This window comes from Schistocerca gregaria, chromosome 9, assembly GCF_023897955.1.
Source record: "Schistocerca gregaria isolate iqSchGreg1 chromosome 9, iqSchGreg1.2, whole genome shotgun sequence".
NCBI classification, from domain to species: Eukaryota; Metazoa; Arthropoda; class Insecta; order Orthoptera; family Acrididae; genus Schistocerca; species Schistocerca gregaria.
In genome coordinates this window covers 214,995,967-215,020,043 of record NC_064928.1, presented here as the reverse complement: position 1 = coordinate 215,020,043, position 24,077 = coordinate 214,995,967, and the positions used below count along the sequence as shown (strand labels likewise).

General features: G+C 42.5%; 1 protein-coding gene across 1 annotated transcript in view; it reads left to right on the top strand.

Moving 5' to 3' along the window:
• The first annotated feature begins 1,925 nt into the window (after positions 1 to 1,925).
• The window catches only part of LOC126291963 (ras-related protein Rab-32-like), a 384,077-nt gene continuing 361,925 nt past the window's right edge, over positions 1,926 to 24,077 (top strand). The window contains exon 1 of the mRNA XM_049985719.1: positions 1,926 to 2,002. Within this exon, the coding sequence (XP_049841676.1) occupies positions 1,941 to 2,002 (62 nt within the window). The 5' untranslated portion in view covers positions 1,926 to 1,940. The remainder of the gene's footprint in view (positions 2,003 to 24,077) is intronic.

The following is a 24,077-nucleotide window of genomic DNA, read 5'->3' as shown; positions in this document are numbered from 1 at the left end:
AGCGTAGTGTAGGCAGTCTCTTTAGTAGGTCTGTTACATTTTCTAAGTGTCCTGCCAATAAAACGCAGCCTTTGGTTAACCATCCCCACAACATTTCCTATGTCTGCCTTCCAATTTAAGTTGTTCGTAATTGTAATACCTAGGTATTTAGTTGAATTTACAGCTTTTAGATTAGACTGATTTATCGAATAACCGAAGTTTAACGAGTTCCTTTTAGCACTCATGTGAATGACCTCACAGTTCTTGTTATTCTGGGTCAACTGCCCCTTTTCGCATCATCCAGATATTTTTTCTAAATCGTTTTGCAGTTTGTTTTGATCTTCTGATGACTTTATTAGTCGATAAACGACAGCGTCATCTGTAAACAACCGAAGACGGCTGCTCAGTTTGTCTCTCTAATCGTTTACATAGATAAGGAACAGCAAAGGGCCTATAACACTATATTGGGGGACGCCAGAAATCACTTCCGTTTTACTCGAAGACTTTCCATCAGTTACTACGTACTGTGACCTCTCTGACAGGAAATCACAAATCCATTCACATAACTGAGACGATATTCCGTAAGCACGCAATTTCAATACGAGCCGCTTGTGTGGTACAGTGTTAAAAGCCTTTCTTAGATGTAATTCATACTGTTCAAACACAATGTATGTTCTAAAATCCTGCTACATATCGACGTTAACGATATGGGCCTGTAATTTAGTGGATAACTCCGACTACCTTTTTTGAATATTGGTGTGACCTGTGGAACTTTCCAATCTTTGCGTACGGATATTTCGTCGAGCGAACGGTTGCATATGATTGTTAATTATGGAGCTAATGCATCAGCATACTCCGAAAGGAACCTAATTGGTATACAGACTGGACCAGAAGACGTCATTTTATTAAGTGATTTAAGTTGCTTCACTATTCTGAGGATATTTACTTCTACGTTACTCATGTTGACAGCTGTCCTTGATTCGAATTCTGGAATATTTCCTTCGTCTTCTTTTGTGAAGGCATTTCGGAAGACTGTGTTTAGTGACTCTGCTTTGGCAGCTCAGTCTTCGAGAATACCTTCACTGCTATCGCGCAGAGCATTGATTGTTTCTTGCCGCTGACATACTCCACATACGACCAGAATCTCTTTGGGTTTTCTGCCCGGTTTCTAGACAACGTTTCGTTGTGGAAAATGTTATAGGCATCTCGCATTGAAGTTCGCGCAAAATTTCGAGCTTCGGTAAAAGATCGCCGATCTTGGGGATTTTGCGTCTGTTTAAATTTGGCATGTTTGTTTCGTTGCTTCTGCAACAGTGTTCTAACGCGTTTTGTGTACCAAGGAGGATCAGCTTCGTCGTTTGTTAATTTATTTGGTATATATCTCTCAATTGCTGCCGATGCTATTTCTTTGAATGCAAGCCACATCTGGTCTACAATTACATTATTAATTTGGAATGAGTGGAGATTGTCTCTCAGGAAGGCGTCAAGTGAATTTTTATCAGGAAGGCGTCAAGTGAATTTTTATCTGCTTTTTTGAATAGGTATATTTTTCGTTTATTTTTCGAGGATTTCGGGGTTACAATATTCAATCTCGCTACGACAACCCTGTGTTCACTAATCCCTGAATCGGCTTTGATGCTGGTTACTAACTCAGGATTATTTGTTACTTAGAGTTCAAGTGTGTTTTCACAACCGTTTATTGTTCGAGTGGGCTCACGAACTAACTGCTCGAAATAATTTTCAGAGAATGCGTTTAGAACAATTTTTTGTTAGTAATTCCGAGGGGAATGACGTCTGCTCTGTTTCCAAGCAAATCATTGCCCTGGGAGGTGGAGGGAGGGGCCTCTGTGGGTCGCAGCGACCGTTGACCGCCTCCTGTGTACAGACCAGAGGCCGTGTTGGCTCGGCGGGCAGCTGCTAGGCTAGTGGCAGGTCAGTCCGTCTCAGAGACAGCGCACAAGATGGACCAGCGGCACACACAGAAACCACGAGCTCTGGCTCAGCCTGATTCACCGCCCCTCAGGTAGGTGCAGCACTCAGAAATGCGTCACGTGTCCAGACTTGGGAGATTAGATTAGGTTAGATTAGTACTTGTTCCATAGATCATGAGTACGACACTTCGTAATGATGTGGAACGTGTCAGGTTAATAAAAGGTGTCTATACATTACATTACACATAATATTACAAGACACTCAATATTTTTAATTTTTTTTTCTGGTGGGCTTGGGAAATTACCCACTTACTACATCCAAAAATTCATCTAATGAGTAGAAGGAGTTGCCATTCATAAATTCTTTTAATTTCCTTTTAAATGCTATATGGCTACCTGCCAGACTTTTGATGCTATTAGGTAAGTGACCAAAGACTTTTGTGGCACCATAATTTACCCCCTTCTGGGCTAAAGTTAGATTTACCCTTGAGTAGTGAAAATCATCCTTTCTCCTAGTGTTGTAGCCATGTACACTGCTATTACTTTTGAATTCGTTCGGATTCTTAACAACAAATTTCATAAGTGAATATATATATATATATATATATATATATATATATATATATATATATATATATATATATATATATATATTGTGAGGCTACAGTGAAGATCTCTAGCTCTTTAAAGAAGTGTCTGCAGGATGATCTTCGATGAGCTCCAACAATTATTCTGTTTACACGCTTTTGTGCATGAACACTCTTTTACTCAATGATGAGTTACCCCAGAATATGATGCCATACGAAAGCAGAGAATGAAAATAGGCGTGATAAGCTAATTTACTCAGATGTATATCGCCAAAATTTGCAATGACCCTAATAGCATAAGTAGCTGAACTCAAACATTTCAGCAGACCCTCAGTGTTTTTTTTTTTTTTTTTTTTTTTTTTTTTTTTTTCAGTTCAACCCATCATCAGTGCATACACCTAGAAATTTTGAATATTGTACCTTAGCTGCCGATTTCTGATCTAAATCTATATTTATTAATGGTGTCAATCCGTTTACTGTGTGGGACTGTATATACTGTGTTTTGTAAAAGTTTAATGAGAGCCCATTTGCAGAGAACCACTTAATGATTTTCTGAAAAACATCTTTTACAATAGCTATACTTGTATCATCGGCAAAAAGTACCAGCTTTGCATCTTCGTGAATATAGAATTGCAAGTCATTAATATATATTAAGAACAGCAGAGGACCCAAGACCGAACCTTGATGCACCCTATTCTTGATTGTTCCCCAGTTTGAGAAATCACCAGTTTTTTGCATATTATGTGAACTGTTTATTTCAACTTTCTGCACTCTTCCAGTTAGGTATGATTTAAACCATTTGAGCACTGTCCCATTCATACCACAGTATGGGCAACTTTAGCAAAGCATCGATGCTGATTTCGATTTCACCATAAAATATCGATTGTCTCTAATAATCGACCCCAAAATAATGAAGTAAAAGTCAATATACAAATCATAACATTAACACGGGAACAGCAAAAAAAAAAAAAAATATTACCGATTTTTTATTAAAGATTGGTTGTGTCAGTCAGCAGCAACAGATGCATAGATTAAGGCCAGTATTAATCAAAATACTTTGACAAAGAAATATTCTTTGACAAAGATCTTTGACGTGGCGCTAAAAAGCAATATTATACTATTGTCATATTTTTCGTCAGATTTCAAGATGGTGGAAAACAGCTTGTTATCATGCGCTCCAGTTGCTAGTACAACAACTGCATCGTGTGGTTATCTGGAAGAAAAATGCGGAAAAAAGGGAACATACTTGGATGAGGCCATAGGTATTACGTCGAGATAGTAAAAGTACTCAGCAAAATTTCTTAAGAGAGCACCAAGTGGAGGAAGTCAAGTTTTAAGATGTAAATTACTTACCAATGTATGAAAATGTGTTTCAGTATCTGCTCAGTAAAGTGGCTTATCATATTACAAAACAGAACATTTTCTTGAGAAATGTTGTTTTTGCAGAAGACAGGCAAACTGCCGCACAGCGATTTCTTGATACAGGAGACAGCTACTCTAGTTAACAGCACAGCACTCGAATATCACATTGCATATTAACCAAATAACTCCAAAAACGAGTGAAGCGATTTATAAAGCACTAAAGCGGGAATACGTGAAGGCAAATAAATGTTTAAGTATGCTATAACGTCATTATGAACTATTTTTATTTATTAATCATTTAATTAATGGAATTAGTGTTCCAATAACTACAAAATTAATAAAAAGTACGGCCGGCCGCGGTGCTCTAGCGGTTCTAGGCGCTCAGTCCGGAGATGCGTGACCGCTACGGTCGCAGGTTCGAATCCTGCCTCGGGCATGGATGTGTGTGATGTCCTTAGGTTAGTTGGGTTTAAGTAGTTCTAAGTTCTAGGGGACTGATGACCACAGATGTTAAGTCCCATAGTGCTCAGAGTCATTTGAACCATTTGAACCAATAAAAAGTACTGATGAAGCGCTTTTTAACTTGTGGCATCCAGGGACAAATAGAATGTAAAGCTAAGAAAGAATTTTTATTTTAAAGTGTGACCACATCCTCTATTTCGGCTTGCTGAAAAGCTGCCTGGATGGTTCAAATGGCTCTGGGCACTATGGGACTCAACTGCTGTGGTCATCAGTCCCCTAGAACTTAGAACTACTTAAACCTAACTAACCTAAGGACATCACACACATCCATGCCCGAGGCAGGATTCGAACCTGCGACCGTATCAGTCGCACGGTTCCGGACTGCGCGCCTTGAACAGCGAGACCACTGCGGCCGGCCTGCCTGGATGTTTCCAGATGTAGAGGTGGATGCCTATAGCTATGATGGTGGACACGAAGTCGCCTGCAGCATATCCCACCTGCCCATCAACACGCAACTAATAGCATGAACTGTACCCCTTACTCAACCTCCGCTCTAGTCGAAGAAAATTTAGTAAAAATAATAGAGTCGAAGGAACACAACAGCTTTGAATCCATGTTTACAAACACACTACGCAGGCGTCAAATAGCTGTAGCGATGCCAGCGCACCAAGCGGCTACATTTCACATTGCAGTGAACAGAAGACGAACGAATTTTATGATTCAAATCTACGGCGAGGCCATAGATTTGATCATATATATTTGACGACAGGCGAGATTTGACAAAATGCCCTATTACACCAGAAAATTTCTTTGGCATAAATATTTGACATGTCTACTTTGACAAAGAAATGTGATAGTTTTACACAGGCCTAAGACCAGTGAGGGCACTTGTTGCTCACTGTATGCTTTGCTGTCGTTTTGGGATCATATTGTATGGAAAATTACTGGTGTGTGTATTGAGAATGGGTGAGTCAGCTCGAAACCGATAACCACTAAAGCTGAATTTTATATCTATGAAACTGAGACGGACGAAGAAAACGCAAATTATCCAATTTCCTCAGTACCGAACTGTTGCGGACCTAGCAACTCGTAGCAACACTCTTTGAATAAATAAATATTAATTGTACACTACTGGCCATTAAAACTCCTACACCACAAAGATGACGTGCTGCATACGCGAAATTTAACCGACAGGAAGAAGATGTTGTGATATGCAAATGATTAGCTTTTCAGAGCATTCACACAAGGTTGGCGCCGGTGGCGACACCTACAACGTGCTGACATGAGGAAATTTTCCAATCGATTTCTCATACACAAACAGCAATTGACCTGTGTTGCCTGGTGAAACGTTGTTGTGATGCCTCGAGTAAGGAGGAGAAATGCGTACCACCACGTTTCCGACTTTGATAAAGGTCGGATTGTACCCTATCGCGATTGCGGTTTATCGTATCGTGACATCGCTGCTCGCTTTGGTCGAGATCCAAATGACTGTTAGCAGAGTATGGAATCGGTGAGCTCAGGAGGGTAATACGGAACGCCGTGCTGGATCCGAACGGCCACTTATCACTAGCAGTCGAGATGATAGGCATCTTATCCGCATGGTTGTAACGGATCGTGCAGCCACGTCTCGATCCCTGAGTCAACAGATGGGGACGTTTACAAGACAACAACCATTTGCACGAACAGTTCGACGATGTTTGCTGCAGCATGGACTATTAGCTCGGAGACCGTGGCTGCGGTTACCCTTGACGCCGCATCACAGACAGGAGCGCCTGCGATGGTGTACTCAACGACAAACCTGGGTGCACGAATGGCAAAACGTCATTTTTTCGGATGAATTCAGGTTCTGTTTACAGCATCATGATGGTCGCACCCGTGTTTGGCGACATCGCTGTGAACGCACATTGGAAGCTTGCATTCGTCACCGCCATACTGGCGTATCACCCGGCGAGATTGTACGGGGTGCCATTGGTTACACGTCTCGGTCACCTCTTGTTCCCTTTGACGTTAATGTGAACAGTGGACGTTACATTTCAGATGTGTTACGACCCGCGCCCCTACCCTTCATTCGATCCCTGCGAAACCCTACATTTCAGCAGGATAATGCACGACCTCATGTTGCAGGTCGTGTACGGGCCTTTGTGGATACAGAAAATGTTCGACTGCTGCCCTGGCCAGCACATTCTCCAGATCTGTCACCAATTGAAAACGTCCGGTCAATGGTGGCTGAGCAACTGGCTAGTTACAATACGCCAGTCACTACTCTTGACGAACTGTGGTATCGTGTTGAAGCTGCATGGTCAGCTGTACCTGTACACGCCATCCAATCTCTGTTTGACTGAATGCCCAGGCGTATCAAGGTCGTTATTACGGCCAGAGGTGGTTGTTATGGGTACTGATTTCTCAGGATGTATGCACCGAAATTAGGTGAAAATGTAATCACTTGTCAGTTCTAGTATAATATATTTGTCCAATGAATAACCGATTATCATCTGCATTTCTTCTCAGTGTAGCAATTTTAATGGCCAGTAGTGAACATGTGAAACTCGAAAGGTACTTTGCCACAAATGTGCACAAAAAATGGTGTGTGTACATAGTCGTTAAGAGAGGTAGAAGAATATAGAAATACACAGATCAAAAACATTTTCCTGTCTGTCACACATTCCTACCAACTTCTACCAGGCGTAACCATCAGTGCTACGGTAGAGATGACACACGGAAGTATCAGCGGTTGATGAAATATATTTCTAGGGTGTTCCTGTTTAAATGTTGCACATGGACCGCATTTATGTTTTCCGTGATTTCCTTAAATCGCTTCAGGCAAATGCCGGGATGGTTCCTTTGCAAGGGCAAGTCCGACTTCCTACCCCATCCTTCGCTAATCTGTTGGGACCGCTGTTTGGTCCGCTCCCCATATCAACCAACCAACCAACCAACCAAAACATGGTAGTAACGAAGCCTTTGAGGCTAACACAGACTGTAGACAACGTTATTTATTGGCGTCTTTTCTTCGCTTGATTTTTTCTAAGACTAAACGGAACTAACTTTGTTTTCAGTTGCTGCCGTTACCACAAATTTAAAGTAAGTTGCTAATTTTGAATTTCTTCATTTTGAATAGCTATAACTTCCCTTATTATCATACGGAAGCTATATTTGTTTTAGGCAAAGCCTACAAGAAGAACAGTAATGGGACGGACTGAAAGATGGAGAGCCAGAGATATAGAATTTTTACGTAGAGAAACAATGGGGGCATTGATGCTAGAAATGATAATTCTATTGTGTCGAAAGACACATAAATGTGCACTGAGCTTCATAATTTTGCTAGTTGTACTTGCGGTTTGATGAATTTTCACTGCATATTTTCTAATGCAAAATATTTCGCATCTTACTTTACGTGATACAACGGGATTCACATTTTGTTCTCATAAAAGAAAATTTAATTTTCCGCCGTTAACACAGAATTTCTTTTTCCTACGTGCTATATCAGGGGGCTCATTTCAAATGATCGAACAATTGAAGAGAAAGAGTGGTGTGCATGATAACACTCGTAGCTACAAGGCAGCATTTGCTATGGTCAGTTGTGAGCCTAAAATTTCAGACACATTTCTACAAGGAGTGTTTCACGTTAAGATTCTCGACATTTTATCATAGATCAGGTCCAATGACTTCTACGTATGCTTCCTCGTCATCCTTTCGTACTCTTTCCTCATACCGTTCATCTAACAACTAAACATCTGCCTAGTGTTCAGATAAGAACTTAGAATCTGCATAAATTCCAATTAATTGTGAAAAAAATTGAATTTCGTCACTTCATAAACACAATTGGTCGAGTTTAGACGACAGGGAATACTGTTGTTGTTGTTGTGGTCTTCAGTCCTAAGACTGGTTTGATGCAGCTCTCCTTGCTACTCTATCCTGTGCAAGCTTCTTCATCTCCCGGTAACTACTGAAACCTACATCCTTCTGAATCTGCTTATTGTATTCATCTCTTGGTCTCTCCCTCTACGATTTTTACCCTCCACGCTGCCCTCCAATACTAAATTGGTGATACCTTGAAGCCTCAGAACATGTCCTACCAACCGATCCCTACTTCTTGTCAAGTTGTGCCACAAACTTCTCTTCTCCCCACTTCTATTCAATACCTCCTCATTAGTTTTGTGATCTACCCATCTAATCTTCAGCATTCTTCTGTAGCACCATATTTCGAAAGCTTATATTCTCTTCTTGTCCAAACTATTTATCGTCCATGTTACATTCCATACAAGGCTACACTCAATACAAATACTTTCAGAAATGACTTCCTGACACTTAAATCTATATTCGATGTTAACAAATTTCTCTTCTTCATAAACGCCTTCCTTGCCATTGCCAATCTACATTTTATATCCTCTCTACTTCGACCATCATCAATTATTTTGCTCCCCAAATAGCAAAACTCCTTTACTACTTTAAGTGTCTCATTTCCTAATCTATTTCCCTCAGCATCACCCGATTTAATTCGACTACATTCCATTATCCTCGATTTGCTTTTGTTGATGTTCATCTTATATGCTCTTTTCAAGACACTGTACATTCCGTTCAGCTGCTATTCCAAGTCCTTTGCTGTCTCTGATAGAATTACAATGTCATCGGCGAACCTCAAAGTTTTTATTTCTTCTCCATGGATTTTAATACCTACTCCGAACTTTTCTTTTATTTCCCTTATTGCTTGCTCAATATACAGATTGAACAACATCAGGGATAGGCTACAACCCTGTCTCACTCCCTTCCCAACCACTGCTTCCTTTTCATACCCCTCGATTCTTATAACTGTCATCTTCTTACTGTACAAATTGTAAATACTCTTTCGCTCCAGGTATTTAACCCCGCCGCCTTCAGAATTTAAAAGAGAGTATTCCAGTCAACATTGTCAAAAGCTTTCTCTAAGTCTACAAATGCTAGAAACGTAGATTTGCCTTTCCTTAATCTAGCTCCTAAGATAAGTCGTAGAGTCAGTATTGCCTCACGTGTTTCAACATTTCTACGGAATCCAAACTGATCTTCTCCGAGGTCGGTTCCATTAGTTTTTCCATTCGTCTATAAAGAATTCGCGTTAGTATTTTTAGTATTTTGCAGCTGTGACTTATCAAATTGATAGATCGGTAATTTTCTCATTTGCCAACACCTGCTTTCTTTGGGATTGGAATTAATATATAATTCTTGAAGTCTGAGGGTATTTCGCCTGTCTCATATATCTTGCTTACCAGATGGTAGAGTTTTGTCAGGACTGGCTGAATACTAGAACATATAATTTCGTCGATATTACTTAACGGGTACAATGGTCCCAAATGGAGTTCCAGGCTGCCTGAGTAACGGTTTTAAGAGGCAACACAAATCAGATTTTCAGTATTCTAATTATTGATCCCATTTAAGGATTTAACATGCTTTAATAATTTACCATTAAGGGGTATGTTTAATCTTACATTGAAGGCTCAACACAGAGAGTCGTATATTAAAAGTCAAAAACTGTGTATATGTCTAGTGACGCGCAAATTATCCATAGTATATTCATACAATAGTCGAGAACGAGAGCAGTTAGGAACTTGCGACACTCTGTACACATCATTTCAAACCATTTCGAAACTTTTTATTGCTTACATGCCGCCCTGCCATGTTAATTGCTTACTACATTTAGGTGTCTGTATATTGAGCAAGCAGTAAAGGAAACAAAAGAAAAATTCGGAGTAGGTATTAAAGTCCATGGAGAAAAAAATAAAAAAAAAATTGAGTTTCCTTGATAACACTGTAATTTTATCAGAGACAGCAAAGGACTTGGAAGAGCAGTTGAACGGAATGGACAGTGACTTGAAAAGAGAATATAAGATGAATATCAACAAAAGCAAAACGAGGATTACGGAATGTAGTCGAATTAAGTCGGGTGATGCTGAGGGAATTAGATTAGGAAATGAGACACTTAAAGTAGTTAAGGAGTTTTGCTATTTGGGGAGCAAAATAACTGATGATGGTCGAAGTAGAGAGGATATAAAATGTAGACTGGCAATGGCAAGGAAAGCGCTTCTGAAGAAGAGAAATCTGTTAATATCGAGTATAGATTTATGTATCAGGAAGTCGTTTCTGAAAGTATTTGTATGGAGTGTAGCCATGTATGGAAGTGAAACATGGACGATAAATAGTTTGGACAAGAAGAGACTAGAAGCTTTTGAAATATGGTGCTACAGAAGAATGCTGAAGATTAGGTGGGTAGATTACGTAACTAATGAGGAGCTATTGAATAGAATTGGGGAGAAGAGAAATTTGTGGCACAACTTGACTAGAAGGGATCGGTTGGTAGGACATGTTCTGGGGCATCAAGGGATCACCAATTTAGTATTGAAGGACAGCGTGGAGGGTAAAAATCGTAGATGCAGACCAAGAGATGAATACACTAAGCACATTCAGAAGGATGTAGGTTGCAGTAAGTACTGGGTGATGAAGAAGCTTACACAGGATAGAGTAGCATGGAGAAACGTATCAAACCAGTCTCAGGACTGAAGACCACAATAACAACAACAACAACATTTAGGTGTTCATGCAGTAAAACTTCGGTATCAGACAGGTGTATGTCTTAATTGTGTGTTGCTGATATTGCCTGCCAGTTTTTATTTGATGCAACAGCAGTACGTGACTTTCAGTATCGAAACAACCATGTACAACTAATAATGGTATAAGATCAGATGATGATAGCATAGATCTTTCGAAACCGGTCATAGTAATAAAATGAGTTGCTAGCGATTTTGTCTAACTTGATTCTTCAAGAATAACACAACCAGATTATAAAAGACAGGGGCGAGTATCGTACAGAGATTTACCAGAAAGATTCCGCCTGAAACACTGGACCTATTTGCCTAAGCGTATTGATCAGAATTAATGCCATCAGACCACTGTAAATTTTCCAGGAAAAATAAAAAATAAAGTAATTAGTGAATCAACGTGGGAGTGGAAGAGATGCAAAGTTCCATTACACGTACCCATATGTTTCGATGATGTCACACCCTTGAAGATTACTAATTTATGTTGGCCTTATTTGTAAAGCTGCTAATTATGTGAATTGTTACTGTACTCTGGAGTTTGCTATTTCCAACACGACTATTGCATGAGCTTGGAATTACTTATCAAATATTTCACAAAATTAACACAGTTGGATCTTTCACCTGCACTTATATTCTGTAAATCGTGCACGATTGGTAGAATGTTGGAATGATTTGCTAAACCGTAGAATGGCCCAAAGGGCAGGCGATCATGCTTACATCTTTGGTCCAGGCCGTTGGAATTTAAATCTTAGGTGAAAGGCTTAAAATATCCTGTTGTCAGGGTTGTATCGCGACCTTCAAGGGATTCTTCTCTTTCCACTGCTTAACTCGGGCAGTACCCGAACGCCTCCCGAAGAGACATAGACTATGTGATCAAAAGAATCCGGACACCTGGCTGAAAATGACTTACAAGTCCATGGCGCCCTCCATCGGTAACGCTGGAATTCAGTATGGTGTTGGCCCACCCTTAGACTTGATGACAGCTTCCGCTCTAGCAGATATACGTTCAATCAGGGGCTGGAAGGTTTCTTGGGGAATGGCAGACCATTCTCCACGGGGTGCTCGACTGAGGAGAGGTATCGATGTCGGTCGCTGAGGCCTGGCACGAAATCAGCGCCCCAAAAATTCCAAAGGTGTTCTACAGGATTCAGGTCAGGACTCTGTGCAGGCCACTCCATTACAGGGATCTTGTAGTGTAACTACTCCGCCACAGGACGTGCATTATGAACAGGTACTCGATCCTGTTAAAAGATGAACTCGCCATCCCCGAATTGCTCTTCAACAGTGGGAAGCAAGAAGGGGCTTAAAACATCAATGTAGGCCTCTGATAGTGCCACGCAAAACAACAAGGGGTGCATGCCTCCTCCATGAAAAACACGACCACACCATAACACCACCGCCTCCGAATTTTACTGTTGGCACTACACACGCTGACAGATGACGTTCACCGGGCATTCGCCATACCCTCACCCAGCCCTGCCGTCGGATCGCCACATTGTGTACCGTAATTCGTCAAACCTCACAACGTTTTCCCACTGTTCAATTGTCCAATGTTTACGTTCCTGACACCAAGCGAGGCGACGTTTGGCATTTACCGGGGTGATGTGTGGCTTATGAGCCGATCGACCATGGAATCCAAGTTTTCTCACCTTCCGCCTAACTGTCATAGCATTTGCAGTGGATCCTGATGCAGTTTGGAATTCCTGTGTGATGGTCTGGATAGATGTCTGCCTATTACACATTACGATCCTCTTCAACTGTCGGTGGTCTCTGTCAGTCAACAGACGAGGTCGGCCTGTACGCTTTTGTGCTGTACGTGTCCCTTCACGTTTCCACTTCACCATCACATCGGAAACAGTGAACCTAGGGATGTTTATGAGTGTGGAAATCTCGCATACAGACGTATGGCACAAGTGACATCCAATCACCGACCACGTTCGAAGTCCGTGAGTTCTGCGGAGCGCCACATTCTGCTCTCTCAGGATGTCTAATGGCTACTGAGGTCGCTGATATGGAGTGCCTGGCAGTAGGTTGCAGCACATTGCACCTAACATGAAAAACGTATGTTTTTGGGGGTGTCAGGACACTTTCGATCACATAGTGTATAAAATTTCTCAAGACACTATTCTGTTTTGTAAGATGAGGAGGCACTTTACTGAGAAAATGCGGAAATACACACTAATCCATTCGTAAGCAAGACTTGACGTCTTACACTTGCAGCTCTCGTAAGAAATTTTGCTGAATGCTTTTATTATCTCGACGTAATACCTATGCCTTCACCCAAGTACGCTTCCTTTTTTTCCGCCACTTTCCTTCCAGATAAACACACAATGCAATTGTGGTACTAGCAACTGCAGCGCATAAATCACAAGTTGCTGTACGTAACTTGAAATTTTGACGAAAAGCCGGCCGCGGTGGTCTAGCGGTTCTAGGCGCTCAGTGTGGAACCGCGCGACTGCTACGGTCGCAGGTTCGAATCCTGCCTCGGGCATGGATGTGTGTAATGTCCTTAGGTTACTTAGGTTTAAGTAGTTCTCAGTTCTAGGGGACTGATAACCACAGCAGTTAACTCCCATAGTGATAAGAGCCATTTGAACCATTTAAAGCTCCACGTCAAAGATTTTTGTCAGAGAAGTTTGTCAAAGAAATATGACAGTGTAATACTGGCCTTAGGTGCTAAAGATGGTGATAACTTGGGGAATGGGATGGGGCAAAACACGCCGGGGGTGGAGGGGGGGAGGGGGGCAAGGAGGACAGGGGGTACTAGTTAATGTCTAGTTGCAATCAGGAATAATGCTCTAACGAAGGTTGGGTACCACTGGTCTACAATATAAGCTCCCGCCTCCTCCAAAGCCATTCTCTCAACAAACAGAACGGTAACAGTCCACATTGCGTGTAAATCTTAAACCATATCGCTGTTATATTTAAAAAAAGATAACTATTGACATTGTCTGTAACAGTCGGCTTCATTGTATCCTGGATTATTCCGTATATGCTCAACACGGGCAAGCAGATATTGGAAAGCAATTGTTGGCGATGGAGCGGGCATATTGTAGCATGTCACTTGTAAGGAAACATGAAAGCAAGCCGAAACGCTTGGATGCCATTCACAGTATAGTCTGACTGTTATTCGGGTGAAACACGCTCCCCCATTCCTTGCTTTTCAATATATCTCAGGACATCAATTCAGTGACATACCCCCTTTTTGATCTCAACGCCTCAATTATTGAACTATATGAAAAAAATTGTCATAACTACTGAATGGTTTGCCTTGTTCAAACTGCACGGTTGGCCACGGGGTATGACGGGAATGCCACGTCAAAGGCAAACACCGGAATAAGACAATGAATTTTCACTCTGCAGCGGAGTGTGCGCTGATATGAATCTTCCTGGCACATTGAAACTGTGTGCTGGGCCGAGACTCGAACTCGGGACCTTTGCCTTTCGCGGGCAAGTGCTCTACCAACTGAGCTACTCAAGCACAACTCATGCCCCCTCCTCACAGCTTTACTTCTGCCAGTACCTCGTCTCCTACCTTCCAAACTTTACAGAAGCTCTCCTGCGAACGTTGCAGAACTAGCAAACCTGAAAGAAAGGATATTGCGGAGACATGCTTTAGTCACAGCCTGGGGGATGTTTCTAGAATGAATTTTCACTCTAAGGCAGAGTGTGCGCTGATATGAAACTTCCTGGAATATTAAAACTGTATGCCGCGCCGAGACTCGAATTCGGGACCTTTGACTTATTTCAGGAGTGCTAGTTCTGCAAGGTTCGCAGGAGAGCTTCTGTAAAGTTTGGAAGGTAGGAGACGAGGTACTGGCAGAAGTAAAGCTGTGAGGACGGGGCGTGAGTCGTGCTTGGGTAGCTCAGTTGGTAGAGCACTTGCCCGCGAAAGGCAAAGGTCCCGAGTTCGAGTCTCGGTCCGACACATAGTTTTAATCTGCCAGGAAGTTTCATATCAGCGCACACTCCGCTGCAGAGTGAAAATTCATTGTCTTATTCCGATGTTTGGTTTTCACGTGGCATTCCCATCATACCCCGTGGCCAACCGTGCAGTTTGAACAAGGCAAACCGTTCAGTAGTTATGACAATTTTTTTCATATAGTTCAATAATTGAGGCGTTGAGATCAAAAAGGGGGTATGTCACTGAATTGATGTCCTGAGATATATTGAAAACCAAGGAATGGGGGAGCGTGTGGCTTGGTTGTCTTTGCACGAAGACATCTGAAACAAACAGATATATTTTAGAGGTCATAAATTTTAACTTCCATCTCAGTACTTCAACAGTTTATTATTCTTTGGTAAAGACAAGTGAGAAAAATTCTATTTTATTTTGTCTTCATCAAACTAAATATTTTGTGGGTGCGGAGCACCAATAAGATTACGTACAGGGTGGCAGTTATTAAACTGTATGAAGAAAAACATAAATTAGTTACAAACGCCGGCCGATGTAGCCGAGCGGTTCTAGGCGCTACAATCTGGAACCGCGCGACCGCTATGGTAGCAGGTTCGAATCCTGCCTCGGTCATGGATGTCTGTGATGTCCTTAGGTTAGTCAGATTTAAGTAGTTTTAAGTTCTAGGGGACTGATGACCTCAGAAGCTAAGTCCCACAGTGCTCAGAGCCATTTTTAGTCTACGGCGTGCTCACACTTTATTCGGCATGTAAACGTCACTCCAGATATTCGTATTTAGGTTATAACGTGTTCGATATGCCTTCATCATTGGCGATGATGTGGCGCAATGGAATAGCGAAATTATGCGTGACCCGCTGAAGTGTTGGTACATCGATACTGTCGATGTCTTCGTGAACGGCTGTTTCCAGCTCAGTATTTAATATAGCCTCACAAAAAGGAGTCGCATGTGTTCAGATTCGGAGAATATGGCGGCCAGTCGAGGCATATGCCAGTGACCTCTGGGTACTCCAGAGCCAGAATGCGGTCCCCAAAGTGCTCCTCCATGACATCAAACACTCTCCTGCGTCGATGGGACGGAGCTCCGTCTTACATGAACCACATCTTGTCGAAATTAGGGTAACTTTGGATAATGCAGATGAAATCTTCTTCCAAGATCTTCACGTACCGTTCAGTAGTCACCGTGCCATCAAGGAATATCGCACCCATTATTCCGTGACTGGACACTGCACACCACACAGTCACCCGTTGAAGGTGAAGAACCTTCTACATCGCGAAATGCGGATTCTTATTCCCGATAATGCGCCAGTTTTGCTTATTGACGAATCCATCCAAATGAAAGTGGTCTTCGTCGCTGAACCAAATCATGCATGTGCGTACTAATTCCCATCATACCCCATGGCCAACAGTGCAGTTTGAACAAGGCAAACCATTCAGTAGTTGTGACAATTTTTTTCATATAGTTCAATAACTGAGGCGTTGAGATCAAAAAGGGGATATGTCACTCAAAACTGTATAATTCTGAAAATCGTTATTCCCAAACCTATAGTCCCACCGACTCATGAGGAAGAATGCAATGTTATACCAACAATCTCTAATCACAGAATGAAGGCAACTAATAGAAAATGGTAAAAGAAAATGACTTACATATCCCCTTTTTGATTTAAACAACAGTCATTGTACTGAAATATTGTATAACGAAACAAAATACCACATCTACAAGCAAAATATTATTTTTAATAATTTCAACATGGTCATACACATGTAACATGGGAGAGTTAATTCCACATGTTTAACTTATTAAACAACCCTTTTTATATCGACAGAGATATATGTCCATAAATTTTTCATTCTTGATCACTGTCCCAAACTTCACTTCCAAATTCAGTGGCATCCTCTCTTACTAGTCAATTTATTAATGTGGCGTTGCTTTAGGAGGCTATCAAAATACCACGAAACTGCAAAATCATAACGTCAATAATACGTACAACATCCTTCAGTATCTCAGGTTTCATTGGAATGACGTCCATGTATGCTCTCGGCACATTATAGAAAAGAGGGTCTGTCGCAGCCTTAACGAGACGAAAATCATATTTCACCATTCCACTACTATTGGGTGAAACAGAGACGCATTTTGACTGGTCAGTGTACTCAGTTTGTAACGTGTAACAGCCCATTTTTTTTCTTTTCACAGTTACAGACTTCTTACAAAATGAATCTAGATGTGTCTGATAGTCAAAAATGCGTCTTGTATGCATAGTTCAATATGCATGCATTTCCTTGCTTTCTGTAGAACTGTGAACCATTGGTGGGCAGTTTACACTTTGTCCTGTTTCCTTTTCCGTAATTCCAGACTTGTAAAGTCCCTATCACAGGCATTGTAGGAATGCCCACGGATTGGGAACATGTGAAAAACCTTGGAAAATTTACCACTATGAACTAAAATTGAACCATTGTGCGATACCTACTCTGTCCTGTACAGGCATCTGAAAACGCATACAACGTTTTCACAGTGGAGGCCACGTGTTTAGTTATGAAATCCATAGGGAGAGAAAGCACTGCATTAGGACCCTTCTTAGCGGTTACTTCATCAAACATATGAATGAAAGTTTTGTTGTCAGAAAATCTGTGAATACCAAATGTAAATACTCATAGCTGCGGCAAATAGAACATATCAGTTACCGGTATGTGTGGAACAGGCACGTTCTACATTTAATATATTATGATCACTTCTGATTTTCCCACCTCTTCTCCTTGTACAAGTTCTTCACAACGTGACATGTAATCATAGAACTGACGTGCGCGAAGCTTATGGAGTTTCGACTCATTTTGCGCCCTTCATATAAGCCTTTCACATTCACCACAGACATCCACTCGAGGACGACCAAATCCATAGTTGTAATTGTTGTTGAAATAATCATAAAAATAACGATATCGTATCTTTGGTTTGAGCAACCCTGGGTCAATAGTGTTACTTGGAGACCTATAAATTGTGTACATTTCGGGGTCGTATTTTTCAAGAAACATTTCCCACCTGTTTTTCACAGATAAAGGACTTGAGAGGTATATCTTTTCCCTAACACAACGTCCATAATGTGCTACCCTTACTGTAAACGACTCAATGAATTCCGCTATCATGACACTGGTATTTTCTGGAACGGAATATTAGTTTTGGTGTCTACCACGACCACCATGTGGCGGAGTCACTCCTCCTAGACTTCAGCGGCACAATCACTCCTCTCGGCGTTTTGTTATGACACGGAGTGCAATAAAAGCTTTCTTGCATACCATAGTTTCCTTGAAGCCAACTATAACCTGCAGATACAAGTGAATTAGTATCATAAAACAAAAATCTACATGATCGCAATACTGCAACTACTTGTCTTAAAGATCTTACAAAACGTGGATCAAAGATGTACATAATTCGGGAACGAAATGTTTAATAAAATTATGTTACATTTGTCATGCCAGTTACCTTGTAATAGTAGTTTGCTGTCCTTCCACGAATGGAATTTGGGCGTGGTCTCCTTGCTTCTGGAATGAAGGGAAGAATGTGAGCACTCAAGTACCTATTCTGTCGATCTTTGTTGGGCATATTGTTGAATTATGTCAACAATAGTTCCTTCTCCGCAAATGAGAACTCAAAACATTTGCGCCGGCTTCTGTAAACAGTTATTAGCTGCGTACTCGGCGAATAACATATTTTTACCGATTTCCTGTATTACAACTAAAACACAGATTGAAACTTTGCGTCCATGAAAGGATTTTATATTCACATTTTAGTACAATGTTTCTACACAACTTGCCTCTGCTACAGAATATTGCATTATGTTGAGAGAATTCAAACAGTGAACATTGTATGACTATTTATCTGCAATGTGCACCAGTTTCCCTCCTAGTTTCCTTTAATCTCATTCCTCTTCCACATTTCGGGGCGTCTTTTATTCCTTCTAAATTCATGCAAATCGTCTTCGGAGTCGTCTGATGGATCCATCACCGAAGCCATTTTGAAACCTCACAACTGATTACTGCAAACCGCTACACTGCTGCCCTCACGCCTCACGTTCTTTCGTGCAGTATAGGGACTTGTCTCTGTGACAAGTCCTCTTTCTGCAAGAAACGTAATTTCAACACCGGTTCTGACAGGGAAAAAAACACTGAACATGTCCCATTTTAGAACCAACAGTTGCGGAATCGTGTGAAAATACTTACTACAGTAATAAAGCTTATACCCCAAAAGGAAGACAAGTCCCGTTTCTGACCTCAACGCTTCAATTTTCACCCTGTATGTGGGTTCTCGACCCCGCCGCAACCCTCATATTCGGCGAGCGTGTCTCCCAAACGTTGAGCGCAAGCGCCATTGCCATCAGCTAATCCATCGGTGAAATTGACATCTTCCATCCTTGCATTTGTGCCGTTGCACCACCCAAATCTGTGAGTAGCTCCACGTAGTAACCTGTGTGCTTGCAACAGTCATACTGATCGCTGTAAACAAGCAATGACGTACGTCGCATGGTAACAGGGACATTCAAATGTAACGCTTGCGGTGCACAACGTAATCATAGGTCACCAAGAGTGCATGTTTCCCATGGCTATGAGTTACAGAAAATGAGTTGTAACGTGGAAACAAAGCGTCCATGTAACACACACTACTGGCCATTAAAATTGCTACACCACGAAGATGAAGTGCTCCAGACGCGAAATTCACCCGACAGGAAGAAGATTCTGTGATATGCTTCTCAGAGCATTCACACAAGGTTGGCGCCGGTGGCAACACCTACAACATGCTCACATTAGGACAGTTTCCAACCGATTTCTCATACACAAACAGGCGTTGCCTGGTGAAACGTTGTTATGATGAGGAGACATGCGTACCATCACGTTTCTGACTTTGATAAAGGTCGGATTGTAGCCTATCGCGATTGCGGTTTATCGTATCGCGGCATTGTTGCTCGAGTTGGTCGAGATCCAATGACAGTTAGCAGAATATGGAATCGGCGGGTTCAGGAGGGTAATACGGAACGCCGTGCTGGATCCCAGCGGCCTCGTGTCACTAGCAGTCGAGATGACAGGCATCTTATCCGCACGGCTGTAACAGACCGTGCAGCCACGTACGATCCCTGAGTCAACAGCTGGGGGCGTTTGCAAGACAACAACCATCTGCACGAACAGTTCGACGACGTTTGCAGTAGCATGGACTATTAGCTCAGAGACTAAGGCTGCAGTTACATTCGACGCTGCATCACAGACAGGAGCGCCTACGATGGTGTACTCGACGACGAACCTGGGTGCACGAATGGCAAAACGTCATTTTTTCGGATGAATCCAGGTTCTGTTTTTATAATATCATGATGGTCGCATCCATGTTTGGCGACATCGCGGTGAACGCACATTGGACGCGTGTATTCGTCATCGCCACACTGGCGTATCACCTGGCGTGACGGTATGGGTTGCCATTGGTTACGCGTTTCGGTCATCTCTTGTTCGCATTGACGGCACTTTGAACAGTGGACGTTACATTTCAGATGTGTCACTACCCGTGGCTCTACCCTACATTCGATCCCTACGAAACCCTACATTTCAGCAGGATAATACACGACTGCCTGTTGCAGGTCCTGTACGGGCCTTTCTGGATACAGAAAATGTTCGACTGCTGCCCTGGCCAGCAGCCTCCAGATCTCTCACCAACTGAAAACGTGTGGTCGATGGTGGCCGAGTAACTGGCTCGCCACAATACGCTAGTCACTACTCTTGATGAACTGTGGTATCGTGTTGAAGCTGCACTGGCAGATGTACCTGTTCACGCCATCCAAGCTCTGTTTGACTCAATGCCCATGCGTATCATGGCCGTTATTATGGCCAGAGGTGGTTGTTCTGGGTACTGATTTCTCAGGATCTATTCATCCAAATTGCGTGAAAATGTAATCACATGTCAGATCTAGTATAATATATTTGTCCAATGAATACCCGTTTATCATCTGCATTTCTTCTTGGTGTAGGAATTTTACTGGACAGTAGTGTAATATCTTCGCATACGTGTGAGGAATGTGTCCTGCAATTTGTGCCATACATTTTTGTTACGCCCTTTATGTGTGGTCTCTGTTCTTTCGGCTGTGTCCGAAGACACCACAGATAGAGACCTTAACATAAACAAATTATAACACCAATGTGGATGGGGGGGGGGGGCGCTCTCATTTCTGAGTGCAGTGGTTCGCGGCGTGTGTAGTCTGCCAGGAAATTGATCGGTCTGTCGGTCGTTCGTTTGGCCGAAGAATTGATGCTTAGGGACAACGGTCGTCAGACACCGTCGCCAGAGGTCTGCCTACAGCGTTTTCATGGTGCGTCCGATCCCCTCTGTCAGTTTTGGAAAGATTAAGTACGTTAGGTTGAGTTAGAATCTATTCTGTGTATGAAGTGAGTTAGATTTAGCCTGCCCGGTTGGCAGAGCGGTCTAACGCGCGGCTTTTCGGAGTGGGAAGGAGCGCCTGTTCCCCGGCACGAGTCAGCCCGGCGGACTTGGGTCGAGGTCCGGTGAGCCGGTCAGCCTGTGGATGGTTTTTAGGCGGTTTTCCATCTGCTTCGGCGAATGCGGGCTGGTTCCCCTTAATCCGCCTCAGCTAAACTATGTCGGCGATTGCTGCGCAAACAAGTTCTCCACGTCCGGGTATACCACCATTACTCTACCACGCAAACATGGGAGTTATACTCGTCTGGTGTGAGACGTTCCCTGGGGGGTCCACCGGGGACCGAACTGCACAATAACCCTGGGTTCGGTGTGGGGCGGCGGAGGGGTGAAGTGGACTGCGGTAGTCGTCGTGGAGTTGTGGACCACTGCGGCTGCGGCGGGGACGGAGTCTCTCCGTCGTTTCTAGGTCCCTGGTTAACATACAGTACAATAAAAGTTAGATTTTAACCTCTCAGGGTGTGATGGATACCACAACGCCTCTGTATTTCGGTACGAGTGTTGCATAGCGGCTACTGCTATCAAAAGACATAAATGACCTTGTGGGTAACATCGGAAGTTCGCTGAGGCTTTTTACTGATGGTGCTGTAGTATATCGAGAGGTTGTATCAATGGAAAATTGTACTGAAATGCAGAAGGATCTGCAACGAATTGACGCATGGTGCAGGGAATGGCAATTGAATCTCAATGTAGACAAGTGTAATGTGCTGAGAATACATAGAAAGAAAGATCCTTTATCATTTCGCTACAATATAGGAGGTCAGCAACGGGAAGCAGACAATTCCATAAATCTGGGAGTAGGCATTAGGAGTGATTTAAAGTGGGGACCATATAAAATTAATCGTCTGTGAAGCAGATGCCAGACTGAGATTCATTGGAAGAGTCCTAAGGAAATGCAATCCGAAAACAAAGGAAGTAGGTTACAGTACACTTGTTCGCCCACTGCTGGAATGCTGCTCAGCAGTGTGGGATCCATTCCGGATAGGGTTGATGGAAGAGATAGAGAAGATCCAACGGAGAGCAGCGCGATTCGTTACAGGATCATTTAGTATTCGCGAAAGCGTTACGGAGGTGATAGATAAACTCAGTGGAAGGCTCTACAAGAGAGGCGCTCAGTAGCTCGGTACGGGCTTTTGTTGAAGTTTTGAGAACATACCTTCACCGAGGAGTCAAGCAGTACATTGCTCCCTCCTACGTATATCTCGCGAAGAGACCACGAGGATAGAATCAGAGAGATTAGAGCCCACACAGAGGCATACCGACAATCTTTCTTTCCGCGAACAATACGAGACTGGAATAGAAGAGGTAAGTCCCACAGTGTTCAGAGCCATTTGGAACAGAAGGGAGAACCGATAGAGGGACTCAAAGTACTCTCTGCCACACACCGCCAGTTGGCTTGGGGAGTATGGATGTAGATGTAGATGTAGAAAGAGACGTCGAATGCATGTGAATAAAGCTTTCCCGTCTCGTAAAGGACGTGGCAATTATCATAATAACGCGACAAGTTTAATAAATATATGAGATGACGGAAGAAACATTCTGTTACATATTCGAGATAATTCGTGGTGACTTTGAAAAGCAAGCTATAAATACACTGTTTCGCTATAATTATTTAAAGCTGTGCTGACGTAGGTCAATTAACCTTCAGTGACTGCGATTTAGCACACGAGTGAAAGCAAGCATAAAGTGTAGCTTAAGATAGTCTGAAAACCTAAAGCACTTAAACGTGGCAATACGTATCGTATACCACATTTGCAATGCACTTCATATTAACAGTATCGCTACACTACTGGCATTAAACGCCAGTAAGCAGTAACAATAATATGTAGACAAGTAATGACAACCTAACACAGAAAAGATCCAGTACGGTAGATATAAGCATGTAAGATACGCCACCTTCTTCACTTGAACCAGTTACTTTTCGAGGTTATAATCTATGCCTAAAGTTTCAGATCAAGATTTTGCCATTTGAGATGTCGAATGAACCTGCGATTTGAGTCCATAGATTCCGATATCCAGATTACATTTTCATCCTCAGGATGCCACAAACTCACTCTTCCTTGGACTATACGTATCAGTTTCTCACGCTCAATATTTCGCGTCGGTAGATTTTAGCGAATAAAGCAAACTGAATTGGATTTTAGTCATTGTCGTCCGAAGTCTGTACGTTCGGGAAATAGCATCCGCTGTAGTCTGACCGCGCGCGCAGTAAATGTAAATGTCGTGTGACTAGGGCCTCCCGTAGGGTAGGCCGTTCGCCTGGTGCAAGTCTTTCGATTTGACGCCACTTCAGCGACTTGCGCGTCGATGAGGATGAAATGATGATGATTGGGACAACACAACACCCAGTCCCTGTGTGGAGAAAATCTCCGACCCAGCCGGGAATCGAACCCGGGCCCTTGTAATTGACAGTCCGTCGCGCTAACCACTCAGCTACCGGGAGCGGACGCGCCCGTAGTGGCGTACTGATTTGAAAAGATCGGTCAATGTCAGTCTTGGGCCAAATCCACCAATATCGGATCGACTGTGAACGCATCCTTGAAAGGAATGGTGGATGTAGAAGTTATTTAAGGGAATGAATTAATTTTATAGAAAAAGTGATTACGTTTCAAATTGTATCTACACTCCGTTCATCACGAGAATAAACCTGATGTAAACATTGCAGCATGTATTCTTCCGCATTTGCTTGAATCTCATTGGATTTCGCTTCACGTGGAGCAGAAGCCAAACTGTGTCTATTACAGTCAAGTACGATCATAAGGATGCGTTTTATGCTCTGTTACACGCGCCAGGCTGAGCGATAATGCAGGA